General features: G+C 41.0%; 1 protein-coding gene across 5 annotated transcripts in view; it reads right to left on the reverse strand.

The window, feature by feature from the left end:
• The window catches only part of ADGRB3 (adhesion G protein-coupled receptor B3), a 458,204-nt gene that overhangs the window by 183,701 nt on the left and 252,639 nt on the right, over window positions 1-21,864 (reverse strand). For all 5 annotated transcript variants that reach the window (XM_079970372.1, XM_079970373.1, XM_079970371.1 and 2 more), the window contains 2 exons: window positions 17,824-17,926; window positions 7,234-7,277 (listed from right to left, as the gene is read on the reverse strand). In XM_079970372.1, the coding sequence (XP_079826498.1) occupies window positions 7,234-7,277; window positions 17,824-17,926 (147 nt within the window). The remainder of the gene's footprint in view (window positions 1-7,233; window positions 7,278-17,823; window positions 17,927-21,864) is intronic.

Genomic DNA, 21,864 nt, shown 5'->3' on the forward strand with positions numbered 1-21,864 from the left:
CTTGCACAAAATGGTATGGGTAAAAGATCGCTAAAACATTTAAGAAGAAATTCTTAGTGCTCAGGTTTCTATCTGTGTCTAATTTTAAGATTGTCCCAAAACAACAACAGGTCTTATTTACTCCAGAGCATCAACTGAAGGTGCATGAAGCAACTGCATCACTAAAGCTAAGCAGGTTTGGGTCCAGTCAGTGCCTGGGCGAGTGACTGCCTGGGAACCACATGCAAGCCACCCTGGGTTCCATGATGGAAGGAAGATGGAATACAAATGTAAGGAAACAGATCAATAAATACACTTCTGCTTTAGGAAGGCAATATCTGAGATTTCAGTTTTTGGGTGTGTGTGTTTTTTTTACCCTGTTTTCCTGATGGGTTCAGTGTGGCTTGGATGCTCTGTAGACTCATCAAAAGCCACTGTGAGTAGTTTTGTCAGCAGTGTGTTGATGGAGAGGAAGGACGTGGTAGGACATGTGGATCCAGAACTGGCCTCTACAGTCCCTTACGGACTCACTGTGACAATCTTACTCGGCTAAGAGTGATCGCCAAATAATAATAATAATAAGAAGAAAGTTGATGGAGACAGTCGTGCCTTGCTCAGAAGCTGTAATATGCTAAATGAACCTTACACTGCTCAAACTTTTTAACTCGGTGACACCATGAAAAAACTGTTGCTCTGAAGGAACTCCAATTATGAGAATAAATGGGTTACCAAAAGAAGGCATGTTTGTTTCTAAGGTAACCATCTCCAGACAAAAACTAGCTTCGTCCTTGGGACAAACAATACAAATAACTTTGTTTATTCAGGGGTCTGATTCTTTGGGTTTAGCAACAGCACAGAAATATACATGTCAATGGAAATGGCAGCCCCATGCCAAGTTCTCCTCCATCCCGCCTCATCTAGGATTACCTGTGTAACCTCAATGCTCCACATTACTGGCTGCTGCTGGCAGGTATAGAGAAATAAAACAGGAACATCTGAGTAAATGTTACAAGGAGAGAGGAAAAAATTTGACAAGTGATGAACATGCTCCATCTATCAGGAAGGAGTCCACTGGGATTTTAAATGAGTACTGCCACACTCATCTTGACCTTGGACCACGTAGTCACTCCACTGTGTTTTAGAACATGTGTCTATCCTCTGTAGACCAATATGACTATATATTTGGCCAACTTGCACTTGCTACACACTGAGTGATCATTGTTGTAAGCAAATGCATGTCCTTGTGTAGTAGGCATGAATGCATGGGATTTGTACCTCTGGCATGCCAAAAGGAAACAAAAAAGTATGTCTTAGGTTGAAAACATTGCTACAGTTATTAGGATAAAAGCATACTAGGACACCAGTTTATATCTTTTTAAATATGTTTATGGGACGGGGAGTTATTGTTTTGTTTTTGTTCTTGCTTTTATTATGTATTTTGTGTTTTTATTTAGTTGTGAACCATTCTTAGATCTTCGGATGAAGGGTGGTATACTAAATAAATAAATAAATAACTGATTATCCAAACACAATGGGGTTTTGTTTTGTTTTGTTTTAGCAATGTAGCCTTGAATGGGTGTTTGGATCTTGCTGCCCCTAGAGCCTTCCACCCAAATGTTAATATCTCTTTGCCTCCCCACTCCTGAAATCTGTGGTGTTCCTTTCTTGAAGAAGGTGGGGGGATTTAGATGCTGGATCACAGCTTTATAACTTAAAGACTTGGCAGCTGTTTTCGTGGCCACGGCATAAATCATGTTGTGCCATTTTAGCTGAAGCAGATCCTTAAGGTCAGACACCTTCTATAATAGTGTTTGCATTCATTTTACACACTTGGACCTGCAGATAGCAGCGGCAAGGACCAAAATCATGGTGAAAGACAGGAGTTACTTGTAAGGTTATTTCATCTTGCTACCATCAAATATGCTTCCATGGCAAAGCTGGATCTCAGCAGGGCAAAGAAGCAGGAAGAAAGTGTGATGATTCACAGTACAAGGAAACCAAGCCATAGGGTGCATGTGTCCTGTATGCAAGTCAAATACCCCAGAAGACAAAAAGGAACAGCTGGAGCAACTGCTTCACAGGCAGCAAACTGCTGTTGCTACTGTTCTCTTTGTGTTTGTTTGTATGTTACTACAGCAGTTTGCAAGCAGAATGGGGAACACTGCGACTGCTTAACTCAAACACCCAATTCACTAAGATTACCATTAATAAAAGCCGGAATCTGCTTGGCAACAAGGCCAATCCGCTTAATGCTTTCAGCTAGGTTTTTTTTGTTTTGTTTTTGTGATGAAATGCCTACCAATTTGAGGAAGAAAGGTTTAAGTGGGCTAGGCTGTTCAGATTCTCATCACAATAAGCTTCATGTGTTATTGTAAAATTGGTCATGAAAACATTCCCTGCTCTCCCCAGAATACTGGTGTTTTGGAATATCAATCTGTGTGAAATTTCATGAACATTGAGGAAAAATTGATCTGAGCAAGACAAATATTTTGCCATGCCTTGGAGAAATAGTTTAAGTTCCCGGTCGCTATGGTTTTGAGGCTGCTCCGTTTTCCAGCTGATGGCTATTTACATAAAAATGTGCATGTCAGTTGCATTCATGTCTACTTTGGCCCTGAAATGTACCCTAAAACGTACCATGGATAAATATTCACCAGTAAATAGCTTCTTAAAAACATATTCCCCATTTTCCAGTGGATCCATTAACAACATGTGAGAACAGCAGAAAACACAGTGGTGTTGTAATGTGTTGTAACGGCTTCAGTTGAATGTCTCTTTAAACCATGGTGCCCTCCACATGTTGCTGGTCTACAACTCCCATCATTGGCTATGGTGGGGCTAATGGGAGATGTAGTTCAACAATATTTGGAGGGCACTATGTTGGTTAGCCCTGATTTAAACCATAGTTAAGCTTAAATATGGCTTAAAGGTGAAGAAGCAGGATGCTGGTGCACAGGGAGAAAAAAAATGCAGCTGTCTCATTTTTCTCCAACTCTGCTGTTGCCATGCTACCAGGAGATGAGCCACGACTTAAGTGTTATGTCTGAACTTGGGCTCATAGTTTGTCTCCCCAACACAAACCATGAATGATAAACCAAACACAAGCCTTGGTTACAGTTCACGGTTTGTTTCGGGAGAGACAAACCATGAGCCTGGATTCAGGCAAAATGCTAAGCTAAAGCACAGCTCGGGTCCTTGATTGTGCAGCAGGAGTGAGGGAGAACAGAAGAGGCTGCGATTTTCTTTCCGTGCACCAGCACGTTGCATGGTCAATCTTTAAACCATAGTTAAGCTTAACAGTAGTTTAAAGTGGCGTGCAAACTGGGCGCATGAATGCATGGCCCAGGATATGGCTATTGATTCTTCTGCTCATGGTGATCTTACGCAATGCAATGAAATGAGGACCAGTTTCAGTTAAAGCTTTCCCCAGTTTTCCAGAGTCAGCAGTGAATAAGCAAGAACTCCTGACTAGAAACAGTCCACTCTCTTGCTGGATCGGCGCCAAAGGGACTGCCAAATATAAACTGCAAAACAACCGAAGCAAAATGCCATTTATTTTTGAAGGCTGTGAGGACATCCCAGCTTTGTGTGATTTATAAACAGTGGATCAAGACTCTCAACCTGCCACATGTGGAAAATTTGATGTTATAGAATGGAATGTAAGTATAAACAGAGGGTGATAGAGACCTGGAGGGGGGGGGAATTCAGCCTTACTATTATGCATCTGTTCAATGGCGCAACGCTGCACATTTTATTTAGATTTATATAGCCTAAGTATCCTTCCATGCTAGCACACTAGGAGCTTTCACTCTAATTCAAAGCCTACAGTATCAGAATACAAATTCCATAACATAATCAAATAGAGTAAAATACTCCATCATAAATCACTGCTGAGGGGGGAAAATAGTAATGAATCATAAAACAACCTCAGTTAACATTATGTCCTTACATTCTCTCCCCCCCCCCACCCAAGAAGTTTAGAGAAAAAAGTGATAGCAAAATGAAAGGTGGAAAAAAAAGAACATTTTTCTGACCTCTTGTGGGTGATGAGCTTAAGCTCAGAGGCTGGAGAAAAAAGCACCAGCTCCATAAAATGCATAAGCAGCATGCAGTTGCAAAAGCCATTTGATAAATTACAGAAGCGTAACAAATGGTACTTAGCATCAATCTTTTATGGTCCCACCTACTCTCGGATGACTAATGCATCTCCTGCTGGATTCCCCCCCCCCCAGTTATTGAAAAGCTTTAAGCAGCTTCAAGGAGAGCCATTTTTAAAACTCCCAGTGAAATATTTCCTTGCCTGAAATTTGGAACCTTTTCCTAGCATAAGTTATTTTATGTCATTTTCAGGGATTCCTAAAATATGTTACTGAAAGACAGCCATGTTCTGCATGGGCAAAGGAAGGAGGAGAGGGGAGGAGAGATGGAGCCAGCCTGCACAAGAGCCCACTGCACTGCAGGGGGTGGCTACAAAATAGAGCTAAATTATACAAGCTCTGCTCTAGGCCCTCTTTCTTTTACAGCAGCATAGGTCTATATGCAGGAGCGAGCTATTGTGGCTCTTCCAGGGGGTCTACTGATTGAGCATTCACCCTGGTTTGCTTGCACAAAACTTACACAGAGGCTACATAATATCTGGTCTTTATTGAGCTTTCCTTCTGATTTGTTTGTGGGACAGCTATATGACTATGAGCATTTATCCTGCATGCATTCTGACTTTCCTGCGGGCTGTTTGCATGTCTTCCTGTTAGTCGCTCATTCATTTCACACTTTTTAAAGGATTTCAAACCTGCAAAAAGTCCCATTTTTTATTTTTTAAAGTGGATTTGTTCCACTAGGTTAACATAGTGTTTTGATCTTCTTTAAATACATGAACCTTAAGTCCTGGCATGCGACTGAATCACTCCTGCAAAATACTGACAGCCTAGGGGCACCCTTAATCATTGTCTTTTCTTTCTGAATCCCCAAGTATGTTTTAAATGTAGATGAGCACAGCTGGCAATTGTACTAACTACTACCAAGTACATACTAAAATGCTGAAATGCTTCTTCAGAATCAGTGGCTTTCTGTAGCACCCAAAATAGCAGCATGAAGTTCCTTTTTCTGACAGAAAGGTGGTTTATGAATCGCTTGTGATAAAAGGCCCCAATAATTCTGAAGCACCTTGTTAGTTTTGAAGGTGGGACACCATGAGACTCTTTGCTCTCCAAATGATAGGTACATGTACACATTACAAGAGACACATCAAGTTTCATTCATATGTGTGTGTGTGTGTGTGTGTGTGTGTGTGTGTGTGTGTGTGTATCCATCCAGTTGAACAAAGGCTAGCCAAAAACTGCAGGCTCGTACTGAAATGTACTGGCAGCAAATAAAACAGCCTCTTCACCTCTGACAACATCAGGCTCTTAAAGCTCAGCTCAGTGCTCACTCACTCTCTCTCAAATGAAGATAATGAAATCACATGAACAATACTAGGGTTCAGTGGGGCTGGCTGGCCCCTCTGACTGCGGGTGTCCGGGGCCGCGAGCCATCACCGGGCCATGCATGCTATGTCATCACACCCCTAGCATGTATTATGTCATCATACCCCCCAGCGTGTGTGTGCTGACATCATCGCACCCTCTGGCATGCTGACATAATTTGCACACGTGGCTGTGCCACACCGGTCCCCTCATTTAAAATGTTGTGGGAGCCATGGCATTCAGGGCCCCAAGGACTCAGCACCTACGCTACAGTTGTAACCTCTTCTGGGGAGGTTCTGTAGAGAAACATAATGAAAATCAGTAATGTCGGGTGCCAAGCCAAGGGGCCCCAAAATTGTTAAAATCCATAACAGCGAAGATCCATTTGGGGGCACCAAATTTTGGCCTCGCTCAGGGTACCATCTTACCAAAGACTTCCAAAGTCTGCCCCTACACACGTGCCCAGTTACTGATTAGTAGGGCATTGGGAATAGACCTCTGAAACATAGGCATTACAAAACCATCTCTGTAGTAACAAATGTATTGTTGCATAGTCAAATAAATATATTTGCACATTTATGTGTGTGTGTGTTATTGCACTATATAAAATCTGCAGCAAACAAGTGATGGAGAGAATTGCAAATTCTGAGTCATTTTTAGGACTTAGTTGTCAGAAGCTACTTCTGAAAAGAGGCTTGCAGGACTAGCGCAGAAACTCATACTGTCAAACCATTCAAGACCACATTGGTTAAAAAGGGGACGAGTAGAGGTTAAAGTCATTCAACTGGTAGTAAAGCAGCATAGTTTCCTAATATACATACAGAAATGCCTACAAGGAGAAAAAAAATGTGCAAAAATGTTTCTCTGTACACAGGACAATTAATAAAGATGTAGCCTTCAACACTGAACTTCTTACAATTCAATTTTGTGCTTGCTTACTTGAAGCCCCACTGCATTCAGTGGAGCTTACATCTAGGTAAGGGTACATAGGATTGCACCCTTGCATCATAATCCTATGCATGGGTACAAAGAAGTATGAGTAAGCACTCATTAGTAAGTGTGTTTAGGATTGCAGCCTTGGTGCATTCATTGATTTTAGTGAGAAAAAGATTGATCAGCCTATGATATTTAGTGATGGTTGAAAGAGAGCTACCACTAATTGCTACCATGAATCCAAACTATGCACACAGAAAAGCACACATGAACATCTCTATAACACTTGAAGTATTCATTTGCATTTTCTTTACACTAGTACAGGAAACCTTACCTCCTAATTGTTTATTTGACAAACTGAAGGGAATCTAGTAATAAATATATTTTAAGCTATCAGTTTTGAAATCAGTAACTGGAATCCATTACATCAACCACAGGAAGTATTAGATATTCTTATTTTAAAAGTCGACACTGTACTCAATATGTTGCCCAGCAACCAACTCTCCAGTAACGAAAGCAGAGACAGGCATTTAATCCTCAGGCATCATCTTGAAATCATGTGTTCCTGTAAAGATTTCTATGCACATCTAGGCACTGCCACAACCACATGGGTATAGTGATTTTTAACAGATCTATACCATGACACATGACAGCACACAAATGTGCATGATTTCTAATATTTTAGTATGAATATCTAAAGCAAAAACATTGAAATTAGCTATGCAGCATATCAGTGCTGTTATGTATTTAGTTCCTAGTGCCTCATAATCATGCCTTTTTATCTACTGGATACATAAACATTCTGATGTGATCTGGAATATTAAATCCCAAGTAATAGCAATAAACATCTGTTACTTACATTTTTGAATCATCCCATAGTGCACAATAGGGATTCAATGTGCCCTGAAACAAATAACAATCACCCATCAAAATTTGTTCTTTGCTGACAGAGATAACGAATGGTTATGACCAAATGTACAGAATTTTAAATGGAAAAAACATGCTCAACCCTGAATTTTTAAAAAGGAAGATTTGCTTTGCAAAGGCAATCATTTCACAATCCTTGTGAATCAACGGATCCCATCACCCACCCATCATCACTTTGTAGGAATGTGGAAGACCAGAATGCTAAGAGAAGCAGCACATGTTCTTTTCTAGTTGAAGAACTCATGTGTCAAAGAATGTGGCAAGATTTTTGAGTGACGCTATAAAATTACATCACCATAGGTCCTAAGAGCCATTTTGACACCTAACAATGTCTGGACAGTTTTATCCTAAAGTATCTCCCACTATGTTTCGTTAACTATGTTGCGTTCTGATCCATGTATACGATGCACTTTTTCTACGCAAGGAGATTGATTGATTGATTGCAAAACTCAGCTTTTTAAAAATAATAATAACAAAAAGACTGATGGAAATAGGGGATATCTACTGGCTGGCATGAAATGAGCCTGGTTTGGCTGCTCTCATTATAAACACTAGCAGAAAAAGTACTTGGGGAGCTGTATGTAAGCAACTCCATAAACAGCATTTCTTATTTGGCTGAAGACCAGGTCATTTTGACCTAGACTGCTGAAAAAGTGCAAAAAAGAAGCAACTTTCCCTTAGATTTTGCTACTTCGCTTTCTTTATTGATTTGGAAACTTTATTCCTGGTGTCTGGAAATTACTGAAAACCTCCTCTTTAAATGCCTGCCTCTGGATCAGCCATCTTATGTCCAAACAACATAGATAATGAAACAGATCATATACAATCTTTTGTGGCAGTTCCACTCCGGCAAATTCAAGCAGGATATGTACCCTAGCAGGCTGCTGATTAGCTTGAGGTTTCAGCCAGAAATATGTGTGGGGAGGTCTGTGCTTCAGAGAGGGGCAACAAAGGACAGGGCGATAGTGGTAGTCTCCTGTCTGTGGAGTGTTCTGTAAGGTCTGCCTAGCACTGACACTAATGTATTTTTTGGTACCAGGTGAAAACTATTATCTCAGGCAGTTTATGGAACATGATGACTTGGTTGCTATAGCTTATTTGCTGGTGACTTTCTAAATAGTTGAGAACATTTTTGTTTTCTTTACTTTTGAAAGGTTTTTTTAATCCTACAGTGGTCTATGGCTGTTTAAAACTTCTGTTTTAAATTTGTCATAAGTCATCTAGAGACTGCTACTATTAAGCAACTAACAAGTTAAATGAATAAATGAATGAATACGAAAATAAATAGTTCCTCTTCCCCCCTCACTTTTCCAGGCTTTTTGTTTTAAATATCAGCCTTCTGATGCTATATTTGTATATGGTTTTGACAACCAAGCATAAGAAGTGTCCTGTAGAGCATGAAATATAGCTTTCCGATTGGACTAATGAAAGATAAATGTAAAATACCATAGTTCATTTCCAGAAAGGCCTCTGCATCCAAATTCCCTCCAGGATGGGCAAAAGAGTATTGCATGAATTAAAAAACAACACACAACTGCATCTTGCCCTGGGTAGCATGCATACTGCAATTAGTGCTGAATCTCCTAACAGATGGTTGGCATGATCAGTTTTGATTATGCAGCTCACCTGTCTGGGAAAAGGTTCTGAATACAAGCCTGACATCTCTACCGTAGCATGCCAACAAGGATATTCCTGGTGCAAAGCCTACTTCTGTCATGAACTCTCCAGGCTGCACTAGGCAAACTACTGTTATCTCAGCCACAGCAACTTCTGTCTGACTTGAGAGGAAGTCAGGATGTCAAACTAAGCTGGGTTCTCCCTGTGGCGGTAGTCCACACACATTATGTTCCGTTTCTGTCTTGATTTTAGCACAGAAATGGCTTTGGCAATATGGTCACCATGATGGATGACCTATGCTGGGAGAAGAACAGGGAAAGGGCAAGCTTGCTTTTGACTCTACCCATGATGGTATCCTTCCATATAGGCTGCCCAGATTAGGTGATGGGTACACTGCCTTATTGTGCTTCCATTCCTTTCTAGAAGTCTGTTTCCAGAAGGTGGTGCTGGTGAACCGTGGTTTAGTATTATGCCTGACATACTACAGAGTTTCCATTCCTCACACTCCTATCTGCCTCTAAAGGGATAGGTATAGCAGAATAGTGACTAGAGTTGTTTCTAGATGTGGAAGATGAACGACTTGGTGCAGAAGTGTAATGTGGCTGATCAGTCCATGGCAGTCATCTTTTGATCAAGTCCATAGGTCTGGCAGGCAGGTTATGACTAGCATCCTTTCATACTGGGATCCCGTCACTCAAGTATTATGTCTGTTAAACACAATTCTCACTAAAGTTGCAGTTTTTGAAAAACATCTTAAGTCTCTGACATTCATCTGATCATAGTGATTAAATTAAGCAATAAAGAAATTGTTTAACAAATCATACATTGAATAACATTGAGCTGTTATTCATGTAACATGAGAAAAGAGTAATTGAATAAAGAAAGTCGGGATTTTATTTCTTATTCAGTAATTTAATTAAATAATTAGCCCGTTTAATTGGTGGCATGAACATGAGTGCTTTGTGAGCTGTTAATACAGAACATTCAATGTCTATGGATGAAACAAAATTATCTTCACCTTATTAAGTAGAGTACAAAGTTCAAAGACAAATTGTGCCGAATGAAGACATTTTAATTAGAAAAATTACTATCTAATCTTAAATTCAGGTAAATTATGGCAAAGGAGAAAAAAGAACATCATTAAGATAGCAAGTGGGGCGGGGGCAAAGATACTGATTAATTAGCAATGGCATTTTCAACTAACGTTTTTATCTTCCTCTCCTTTATGCAGCAATAACAACAAAATCCTATTACACAAAGACATAACAAGATCTCAATCTCAGACATTTACATTACGGGTGGGGAACCTGCAGTCCTCCAGATCTTGTTGGACTCCCAACTTCCATCATCCACAGTCAACGTGGCTACTAGTCAGGAATGGTGGAAGTTTAGTCCAAGAACACCTGTATAGCCATAGCTCACTTGAGCCCCAGTCCCCAATTTACACAGCCAAGTCCACTGAAGTGGACAATTTCAATCCAGTGATGGTATTTGTGAATCTGTGGAGGGCTTCTGAAAATTCCCTCAACTGAATTGGTGGCTGGATTCGACTAAATACTTCTGTTAGTGGGAGCCAGTGCAAAGCCTCCTGGTCAAAGGCCTGAAAACGATGCCTTATGAGGAACGGCTAAGGGAGCTGGGCATGTTTAGCCTGGAGAAGAGGAGGTTAAGGGGTGATATGATAGCCATGTTCAAATATATAAAAGGATGTCACATAGAGGAGGGAGAAAGGTTGTTTTCTGCTGCTCCAGAGAAGCGGACACGGAGCAATGGTTCCAAACTACAAGAAAAAAGATTCCACCTAAACATTAGGAAGAACTTCCTGACAGTGAGAGCTGTTCGACAGTGGAATTTGCTGCCAAGGAGTGTGGTGGAGTCTCCTTCTTTGGAGGTCTTTAAGCAGAGGCTTGACAACCATATGTCAGGAGTGCTCTGAGGGTGTTTCCTGCTTGGCAGGGGGTTGGACTCGATGGCCCTTGTGGTCTCTTCCAACTCTATGATTCTATGATTCTATGATTCTATGATTCTAGAGCAATGGAGCCTTCTCCCCATTTCCCCTGCAAATGGCTCCGGGGTATTGGAGAGACACCTAGAACTACATGCTGGGAAAGGGGAGGTTGCTCCATTAGGCAAGCATAAATGCATGCACTGAGGGAATGTTTGTTTTAGCAGAACCCTGAATTCCTCCCTTTGAGTTTTAAGATACCTAGTTTTGCCTCTGAAGTATGAGAAACTATCTTTTTTCATTTCTGAATTTTGTACAAAGCACGCTACATTCTTTTCATAACTTCAGTGCCCTTCAATTCATTTGCATCTTTCCCCACACTGTGCATCATCAAATGCTGCAAAAAAGAAGAAGAAAAGTAATCCTGATGTGGCATGTTTCCATCAAGATTTATTTTTGTAGACACATTGTTTCATCAATGCACGTGTTATGCGTAGGAACCAAAGATACTGATGCTCTGAAAGCTATGGCAAACTGTGCATGTGCTCCATATCCAGAGATAGTTTTAGAAATTCACCCAGCTACACTAGAATTCAGGAGGAGTGTAATTGTCATGAACTGGCAGGACAACAGGGAGGGGGAAGAGGATCCTGGCAAAGGATGTAGCCGAGACTGGAACATACCAGGGCAAACTGGGAATGGGAAGGAGAGGTTGGTGTAGGAAGTACTCACAAGGTGATGGTGGTTGACCAGGGGATGGGGGTCAGTGCCCAGTGTCTCCATGAACATTGCAGGCTCTGAAGCGAAGCGTAGGAAGCAGGGGGTGGGGTGCTCTGGGAGGCTGAGGTAGGCACGGTCCTACAGCCCAGCTCCCTAGCTGACCAGGTGGGGCTCGCTATCTCTGGGAGGAGGGGTGTGATTCCTCAGCTGGAGTAGGCTTGGAACAGCTGAGGGTCTCGTGCTTCATCAAGCCCAGATGTTGCAATCAACATGCAAAGTACAAAAGGGCAGCAGAGGTGAGGTGCTGGGTCTGCTCAACTGCCCATGCTGATGGACCTCAGTTTGGATGCTCAAGGATCTCTGTGGGACTGCGCTTTGTTTGTACTTTGGACATGTTGACTGATGCTGGACTGGGTACTTGACATACTAACTTGCTCCCAGGTAGGCCAGGGGTTCAGGACAGAAACGCAGGGCAGAGTGAACCAAAGAAACAATAAAGGAATGGAATGGGGAAAATACTCTCAACGCAGTCTGTGATGTTGCTCTGTTGCTATTCCCCATTCTTACCTTTAGATATTATTCTGCTAGTGTTAGATGTTTTCCAAGTTAAGAACAGATTTTCATTTATTAACATTTTAGCAGAGGTGTGGTTTGTATGTTTGTAAATTCATGTTCATGAGTAAAGTGTTATGCAAAGGGCATGATTGCTGGTTTCACATCACATGTTGCCCCGGTAATTCATGATGAAGAAAAAGTGTGTGTGTGTGTGTGTGTGCGCACACATACATGTAAGAGACAGAAGAATGGGGCATCACAATTCCACGACCACATCTTAGCTTGTAGTGTTGATCAACTTGTCTCATGTGATTACCAAACTTCATAAATTGAGGAAAGTGTAGAATGGTTTTGGGGGAAGCAGCAACTATGCTGCTAAGGTAACATATGAACAAGCTCACAGAGAGCAAACCAACAAATGTGGAATATTCAAAGAGTGTTGTAGTATCACTTGAGAAAAGACCCCAATAAAGTTCAACGCATTGAGTCCCAGAGATGTCAGTGCTTCGAGACCCCATTAAAGATGGTATTTCTTACATAGATTCTGGCATATATTAGGCAATGATTCCTGAATGGATTGACTTTGCCTATATGAAGTCTCTCACCCCTTTACTATTGAGTTCACTCAAGGGACTGAATCCGACCTGCTGTCTGAAGAAAATGGAGATTTTGGATTCAAGCAGAGCCAAAAGAAAACGACACCTCTTCCAGGATGTTATTGACAAGACTATTGCTTTCCTGCCTTGTCAGCACTTCCTGGCCCTGTGTTAATATGGTAGTCATTAATATCCTGTTACAGAAAGGTAGACAAAGCCAAATGACAATCAATGCCCTGTATTTTCTGCTGCCAGAATCAAGCTAATAAACATTTTAAGGAACTGGCAAGAGGCAAACGCTATGTCAGTAGATTACTGAAAAGAACAATAAAATAAACAAGCTGAAAAAAGGTTTCTAAAAATGGCTTTCAAAGACGTTCGTTTAACCTTCCCATGGCCTTGATGCTATTGGCCATTTTTTAATTACTTATATGGAGTTTATCTGTTGATTCCTACACTGATACAGTTTAGTGACACTATTTTGATTCTTTCTTCTTATCTCAACATGGTGACCAAAGTCACTACAACCTTTTCCACATGCTGCCCCATTCCCCTTTGCTTGCAGTTAACCCTTACAGTCCAATCCACTAACTGGTTTTAAGGCAAAGCTACAGATAGGGGAGAAACTTAAACAAATTCACACTACCTAATTTACACTTTCCATAGCAGTATGAGAGCCAAAACATAGTTATCCTTCAAAATTTGCACTTCCCTGAATTTTACAGTGCAGCTCTCCAGCTTGGGAATGTGTACAAAAATGCATACAGTGGTACCTCTGGTTAAGAACTGAATTCGTTCTGGAGGTCCATTCTTAACTTGAAACTGTTCTTAACCTGAGGTACCACTTTAGCTAATAGGGGCCTCCGCCACCGCCATGCGATTTCTGTTCTCATCCTGAGGTAAAGTTCTTAACCCGAAGTACTACTTCCGGGTTAGCGTAGTCTGTAACCTGAAGCATTTGTAACCCAAGGTACCACTGTATACTGAATGCAGATTCACATATTCTTAGGCACAACCCAACCAAAGTTAAGCCCTTCTAAGTCTCATTGTTTTCAGTGGGACAGTTTAGGTAAAGGTAAAGGGACCCCTGACCATTAGGTCCAGTCGTGACCGACTCTGGGGTTGCGGTGCACGTCTCGCTTTATTGGCCGAGGGAGCTGGCATACAGCTTCCGGGTCATGTGGCCAGCATGACGAAGCCGCTTCTGGTGAACCAGAGCAGCGCACGGAAACACCGTTTACCTTCCTGCCGGAGCGGTACCTATTTATCTACTTGCACTTTGACGTGCTTTTGAACTGCTAGGTTGGCAGGAGCAGGGACCAAGCAACGGGAGCTCACCCCGTCACGGGGATTTGAACTGCCGACCTTCTGATCGGCAAGTCCTAGGCTCTGTGATTTAATCCACAGCGCCACCTGCGTCCCAGTTTAGCATGTGGTTAAATTTCTCCTATTGAATTCAATCAAATCTAAAAGTGCTTAATATTGGTTGGGTTGTGCATGTAACTTTTTTAATTAGCCATGGCTAATGAGCCCACATGGATACAATTTAAACCCAAAAGAAAGATGCCTTCCTGTAGGATTTCCCTAAATACTTTTTCAAAATATATATTGAGGCTTTTTTGGACCTTTTTTTTTAGGTTCAACATATAGCTTCCTAGACTCTGTTCTTTGTACTACATATATTATGTTTCTAGAACTAGTATGCTTTTCAGGTATAAAAGCTGCTTCTGTATGTCACGAAATCTCAACATTTTAAGTAACTTGCATCTAGATGCGTGTCTGTCAGTCATGCATATGCATTTTTGTGATTTGCTATGGGAAGAGAATCCCAGAGTGGCAAAACTGTGAAAAGCAATCATCACATGATTGTCTACAGATGGTTTGCAATTAAATTTCACATCCATGGCATTTAGATGTAAAGTGACCACAAATAAACTGATAAATGGATCATAATAAGAACTCAAATTCTTATTTTTAACAACGAAGTCCTTAGTGAGGACTTCTGGTATCAGAAGACTTGGAGCTTTGTAAGTTTAACTGCAAAGCCACAAGCTGGTGTGCTGCTTTTGAGCTGAGAAGCAATCTGTATTGAAGCAGTCCCTACTGTATAGCTAGAAAAACTCTAGCTATGCAGATTTTCTTGATTTCCCTCATGTCTACTGGATGTGAGAAGGTCAGAATGGTTCTCCAACAATGAACGTATCTTAGATGTTGAGCACCAACACAATCTAGGCTCAACCTGCAATGATACTCTAACTGATGGAGCGCTCCAGACTGACAAACCAGCCAACTATCTTTCTGAACTCTTGGTCTGAAAGCAATTCATAGCATTCATGCTGGCATGCTTAAATACCATCCCTTCAGTAGTCCTGTAGGGAAGATACACAAACACTCACTCCCACACATGCAGTTGCCCCAGAGACTCTGGAGAAGTCAAGTAGGCGACCCATATCCTCCTGCACAGCTCCTTTTACATGACCTGCATAAAACCTTTATTGAACATTTCTTATTAGAGCTGCCAGGATGATTAGATGTATTTTATGTCCTTCAACTCCTCTTCAAACCATGTATCCATCAGTGTGGCCTACCTACAGCAAATAAATCCCACCAGGATCTGATCCCAGCCACTCTGTAATTTCCTTCTTGGAGTTTATTTTCTCTTTGTGTGTGTTTTTTTTTATCTACCTTATTTTATTTCATTCCAGATTTTGCTATTATACACAGCTGGATAATGTGTTTTATGTGTTTCCTATTTTGATTCTTTGGTACTAGTCATTGAACACAACAATAAAGATTTTATCTGACGTGAGTCATTCAGCTAGTGGCCTGAAATATGTGGGATGCAGATTCCCACTGGCATTGCTGGGTAGATGGTAAAACATATTCTGTATTGCACAATATATTGAGTATACTACATTAGGCACTATAGTACAGTGAATAAGAAAATTGTTTTGAATGCTTTGACTTCACATGCTCATCTGCATTGGATCTATGTCTGTAGTTACTGATATAGTAAGGAGGCCTATCTGTAACTGAAATTTGTGAATGCTTCTAGCAGTTTTTTGTGTTCAGAATTCTGTTAAGAAAGTCCTGTCAAAGATGTTTGTTTACTACACTATACAAATGTGAGAATGTGTAAAGTATTCAGCAAGGCTCTCAGATGTATACATTTCTGAACATGAAAAGAAATCTGCCTGCATATAGGAAAAGGGATTTTTGGACCTCTCAGCAAGCTTAGGCTCTACACTGGAAATCAAGTTGGAAGCTTCCTCAAGTTTTAAAAGCACAAAATAAATAATACATGGGGCCAGTTAGGTCCTTATCAGGCAATGACCCAATTCCCATTGAAAAGGAGGAGAGTGCACCTCTTCTCCTTTGCATCTAATGCAGGGCCGTCTTTATCACATGCAGGGCCGTCTTTAGCATATGCACCACCAGGGTGCAAAGATCCACCCCCAAATTTAAAATTGTTGAACTTATTTTGGGAGGGTGGAAGCCAAAGTTGTTGACCATTTTTAAACAATGACGGAGTGGAAGAAACTGCTTTTCTTTCCTGACTCATCGGGAAAATTTGACGCTATGGAGTAGTATACAGTAGGTATACATTTGGTGCCCCCCAGAATTCACCGCCCGGGTGCCCTGCACCCCTTACACCCCTGGGTAAAGATGGCCCTGATCACATGTGACATGAGCATTCCATATGGAGGCGTGCATGCATGGGGGCCCAGTCCAAAGGATTATTCTCCCTCAAAACTTAAAAGTTTGTGGGGAAAGTATCTATCTTACTAAGTTTACTTGAGTATAGTCTTGTGGGTGGAATGTGTGCATAACATGTTACATTATGCGTGTTGTGGAAAGGGGCATGTACCAACCCTGGGAATTTGTCTTGCCAATTTCAGTGATTCCATGCATAAGGGTAGGTACTGTGTGGCTCCATCAACCAAACTAGTGCAGCCAATAGAGATCATGAGAGTTGTAGCCCAATACCATCTGTAGGGTGGCCATGAGAATACCAACCCTGCCATACACCAGCTGAAAAAGCTATGAGAAAGGTAATCATCTTCCTACCTCAAAATCACATGATACTTTGATGATGTCTAACCACCCAATATCAATATATATCACATTATACAGTTGAAGCCAAGGATTCACACAAATCCTTACAAAGTCAAATATATACATTGAAATGTTAGTATGGTTTAGCAGTAGAACATAGCCTAGGGAAATCAAGTGCTCAAACAAGGCAGTTTCTATTTACTTGCGATTGAATTAAACTCTGCTGCTTTAGAAGGTAAAGGTAAAGGACCCCTGACAGTTAAGTCCAGTCACGAACGACTCTGGGGTTGTGGCGCTCATCTCTCTTTACTGGCTGAGGGAGACTGCGTTTGTCCGCAGACAGATTTTCCAGGTCATGACTAAGCTGCTTCTGGTGAAACCAGAGCAGGGCACGGAAACACTGTTTACCTTTCCGCTGGACCAGTACCTATTTATCTACTTGCACTTTGATGTGCTTTCGAACTGCTAGGTTGGCAGGAGCTGGGACTGAGCAACAGGCTCTCACCCTGTCACGGGGATTAGAACCACCAACCCTCTGATTGGCAAGCCCAAGGCTCAGTGGTTTACACCACAGCGCCACCCGCGTCCCCTTTAGAGACACACAATTAACTTGGGAAATTGTGAGATCTGTGCAATGGATCTAGTTTTAATATAGGGGTGGCTGCTCTATTATATCAAGGATGTGGCTATTCTCTGACCCTCCAGATATTGTTGGACTCCTACCTTTCACCAGCCCAAGGCAGCATAGACAATGGTTAAGGATGGTGGGAGTTATAGCCCACCAACATCTGGGAGACAAAAGGTTAACAACACCTTATGGGACTGCAGTAAGGTAAAGCATTGATTTCAGTATGAATTAAAGTTGCAATATAAAAGCAGCAACTCCAACAAAAGGAAAAAAAAACAGATAAATCTAATGGGTTGATTAAGAATTTGACAAAACAGTTATTTCAATACATTCTTTGTTTTTTATAAAAGAGTATAAATAATGAGTTGTATAATAATAATGAACATTCACTACATCAATACTTACATTAGCCAAATGAGCTAACTCTATCTCTAGAAAGGAATCGGATGTTTTGGGCTCAGGCCTTATGGTCACCACAATGATTTTGGAATTTACAACTGTATAATTTCTGAAAAAGAACAGTTAAAAAACACAACATTTATTAAAACCTCAATATGATGCAATCAAGCAAAGAGAGAATATGACTAGATGAGAATTTAAATTAATATCCCTACATGCCATTTATTGTAAATACAATTCCCCCTGTTCTTAGACCTGATGAAGAATTAAAGAAAGCCCTCGTGCTGATCCAAGAGCCATTCCTTAAGTATGATTCATTGATTAAAGAGACAGATTGACAACACAAACCTTCAGGCAGGTCTTTAAATGGCTGTAAATTCATTTATCTCAAGGTGAACTCAGTAGGCTTGTTTTACACAAAACAAAACATATTTCTTGCAAAGTTCTGGCCTGGCTGTTTTGCTGACTGCTAACTGAAAAAGTTAAGATGGATGACAGCAATGAGTTTCCTCAGAATCAATTTTTCTGATCTATAACCAGAGAGACTTAAAACCCATTTCATTCCATATATGAATGAACAACGAGATCGTTCAAAAGATACCCAAGGGTTTCAATTCACAGATCACTTACGCTGGTGAGGCCCCATTGTTTTCCTCTGGGATTCTCATTTATGAGACCAGGAGGAGTTGACCTCATGCCCACCAAAATCATGTGGAGAGCTTATATCAGTTTCTCGGTCCTCAGATTGGTCCCCCAGGTGACAATCATCAAACTACTTCCACCAAAACAGCCTCATTTATTTTAAAGGTATTCTTGCGTAAAATGTATTTTGATGACAGCAGCCTTAATAAGCTGTCCTGTTTTAAAGAAGCATTGCCTCACATTTTGGCCCTCTGTCATTTTCTTTCCAGTTGATTCTGAAGGGTGTTTTGAGGCAGCAGAAGCTACTCAGGGTCACCACTTCAGATATCAGTGGTGAATGGTGGGGGCAACAAGTATTGCCGTTGTGGGATGCAAGCTTACAACCCCCCAAAAAAAACCCACCACCAAAGAAAAATGTAATGTAATGGGTTCAATCCAGATCTGCTCTTCCACGAACAAAAGGGTTCAGATCCAGTGGGTGGGGGTGGTAAGAGGGGGAACTGGCAAAGAATGCTTCCTTTTCCTTCTGTAGGAGAATACATTTAGTAGAATTCCACTTCAGGGGACTCTGACGCTAATTATTTTGATACAGATGGTACTGGAATTTTTCTTATCTGGATTTTGGTGTTCTAAACCACCCAACCATTATGTTAGCAATTTGCCATTGTTTCATTACTTATTTCTGAATGTGGTGCAAAGAACTGTTTTACAGCTTTCGGCCCTCTCCCGTTTGTATCCCCCCCTCCCCTTACACTGCCAGCGCATACCTGCAAATTGAGAAACACTGGGGGGGGGGGAAGCATTTTTATGTGGCTGCATATATACAGTTGTACAGTCCCTTTGTGGAGTGTTTGCCTAATGCACAGAAGCGCATACATGGATGCCAGGATTGCTTGTTTCATTTATTTATTTATTTTGCAGAGTTTCATCAGTGTAAAAGTGAGTAAATGTAAGAAGAGGGAGAGAAATTGCAAACAGAACTGTTCATGGTTCGATTCTAGAAGCAACATTACAAACTCTCTGAAGTACTCTTACTATGTTACCCATGTGAAGGCTCAATGAGGGAAAAAGGGATTTTTGGCTTATGCCTTTGGCCCTGAGCCCCAGATGACACGTGGCTTGCCCTGGTGTCTGTGCCTTACAATGGACATTTAAGACAGGGGGAGCCTACTCAGCTACACTCACCTACTCCTAACTAAAGTACCCTGTTTTCTGTGCTGGTTATTTCAAAAATTAGCACAGCATTTCCTACAAAACTTATTACAATGCAGTGCATATCATGATATACTGCATGTCTGAAAGCAGTACATACACCAATTCTCAGTTCCTGCAGGGTTATCCCCTTCATCTCCTGTTTATATTTTCATGCAAAGTCCAAAATTCCTTTATTCATGGCTGTATAAGTTTGTATAGTAGCCCTGAAACTTTCATCTGTTCTATATTTTACTAAACCTTTAAAAAGAGACAGGAATGTGCAGCTCCTACTTAAACCATCAGTTGGACCGATGATGTTTCCTACTTTGGCAACATTCACAGATTAATTACCCCCACTCCCCCCCCCCCATATCAATCTGACAAATATTTAGCAAATCCCTTCGCCAGCTGGAAAATTTTCTGTTATGTCTGAGATGGATAAAAGATGCAGGAGAAATTGGGGTTTAAGATGCAAAGCTAAACAGAAGGGAAAAAACCCATTTTGAAGAAAGTGGTAAAATCTTACGAAAATGAACAATAATAACAATAATAACAATAATAAACACAGCAACTCAGTCCAGAGACTCATTGCGGGGGTAGCTGCTCTTTGGAGCTTCCTTCCCTTCAAGATCTTCTCCATTCATTTTAGTCAAAGAGGGACAGCATCTGCCATGTTATGTTAATGGAATGAATGACATGCTGCAGCATTTGGTTTTTGCTTTTCTCTTTTAAAAGCCCTTATATTTCCAGTTCACATTTCTGCTACCGTGCAATGAAGCACTCCTACTGCATGTACTTATTGCAGACAATCAACTGCTGAGAAACGCAAGACAAAATCTACTAAGCACAGGAATATATTTTAATATTCTCTCTCTGCAGAATCACTGGGAATAAATATCGTGGTTATCCGACTCTGAACGAGTTTCCTCTCTTTTCAACAACACTGTAAATTAGTGTTCTATACTCCCTTGAGAAAGTCAAACATCTGTAGTAAAGACATTTTTAATGGTAAAAGGCATATTGTCAATGCCATATGCAGAGGCAGTTGTGAAACAACCATTCGTATTATGAAGTGCTGCACCTAAATCTCTGTGTGCTGGAAGTGACTTGGAAAGTGACTCAAAAGCATGCAATAAATAGCAGAGCGCAAAAGCAGATTGGATTACAATACATACATATCCCCCCTTATATATATCACGCTGGGCATAAAATGGTTCGATTAGCTTTTCAAGCATTCCATCAGTTTTGTTCCATTTCCATCAACGGAGCTGCTTATGTGCCATGTCAAACCTCATGACTGAGTACAGTTATCTAACTGAGCCCACTTTGAATCTCACATTATTATGAATCTTGCCCCTTCATCATTGTACTTAATGTATGAAACCCAGTCGTGCTGAGTCTCAGACTGTTTTTAAATAAAGACCGGCATTTCAGTTATTCTGGAAGAGTTTGTGTTTAATGAGCCTCCACTTATTGTTTATGAGTTTGTGAAACGCCTGAAGACACTTCTGGCATGAAACTTATGTTAAAAGGAAGAAAGCCTATACTGATTGCGAAAACGGAACCTGTGAGATCAGTGATGCAGTGATAGGTACAAATTGTGCCATGCTTCAGTATTACCAAAATTCCTCAAAATTTGTCTTGTTGAAGAGAAATGCACAGAGGTGTGAGGAAGGGCCTCCCAACTGGCCAGACAGAAAAGTGTTTGATAATATCTAATTCCACAGTTCTCCATGTAGGGAAACTATCAATTAAAGTCAGGGAAGTCTTTTTTCCACAGGAAAGGAGATGGTGGGCAGAGGTTATGTCTCAGTGAGGGCTAAATAAAGGCAGCATATCACATTGATTTCAAGCTTCAAATCCAGGACAGCCTCTAATCGAATTTCTAAATAGAATTGTGCTTCTGAAAGCAGTCCTGATGGTGAAGGACTTATCTATATTCAAAACATGTGTATGCTGCCTTATTTTAGAACTATGGGCAGTTTACAAAAATGAACAAAACACTAAACAATAGCAGTACAAAGTTCAAAAAGAAAGATCAGATAAAAGTGCAATTAAAAGTTGCAGGGTTTATGCATTTTTTGTCAGCATTGGGGGAAGTCCAAACCACCTATTGCTCCTTTTTCCATTTATGGGCCAAGTAGGTAATTTTGCTCAGCACCCAAGGCCTGCCTTCCTCCTCCTCACCTGCTGCTGCTGCTGCTGCTGCCT

Source organism: Podarcis cretensis, assembly GCF_951804945.1.
Source record: "Podarcis cretensis genome assembly, chromosome: 3".
Taxonomy (NCBI): Eukaryota; Metazoa; Chordata; class Lepidosauria; order Squamata; family Lacertidae; genus Podarcis; species Podarcis cretensis.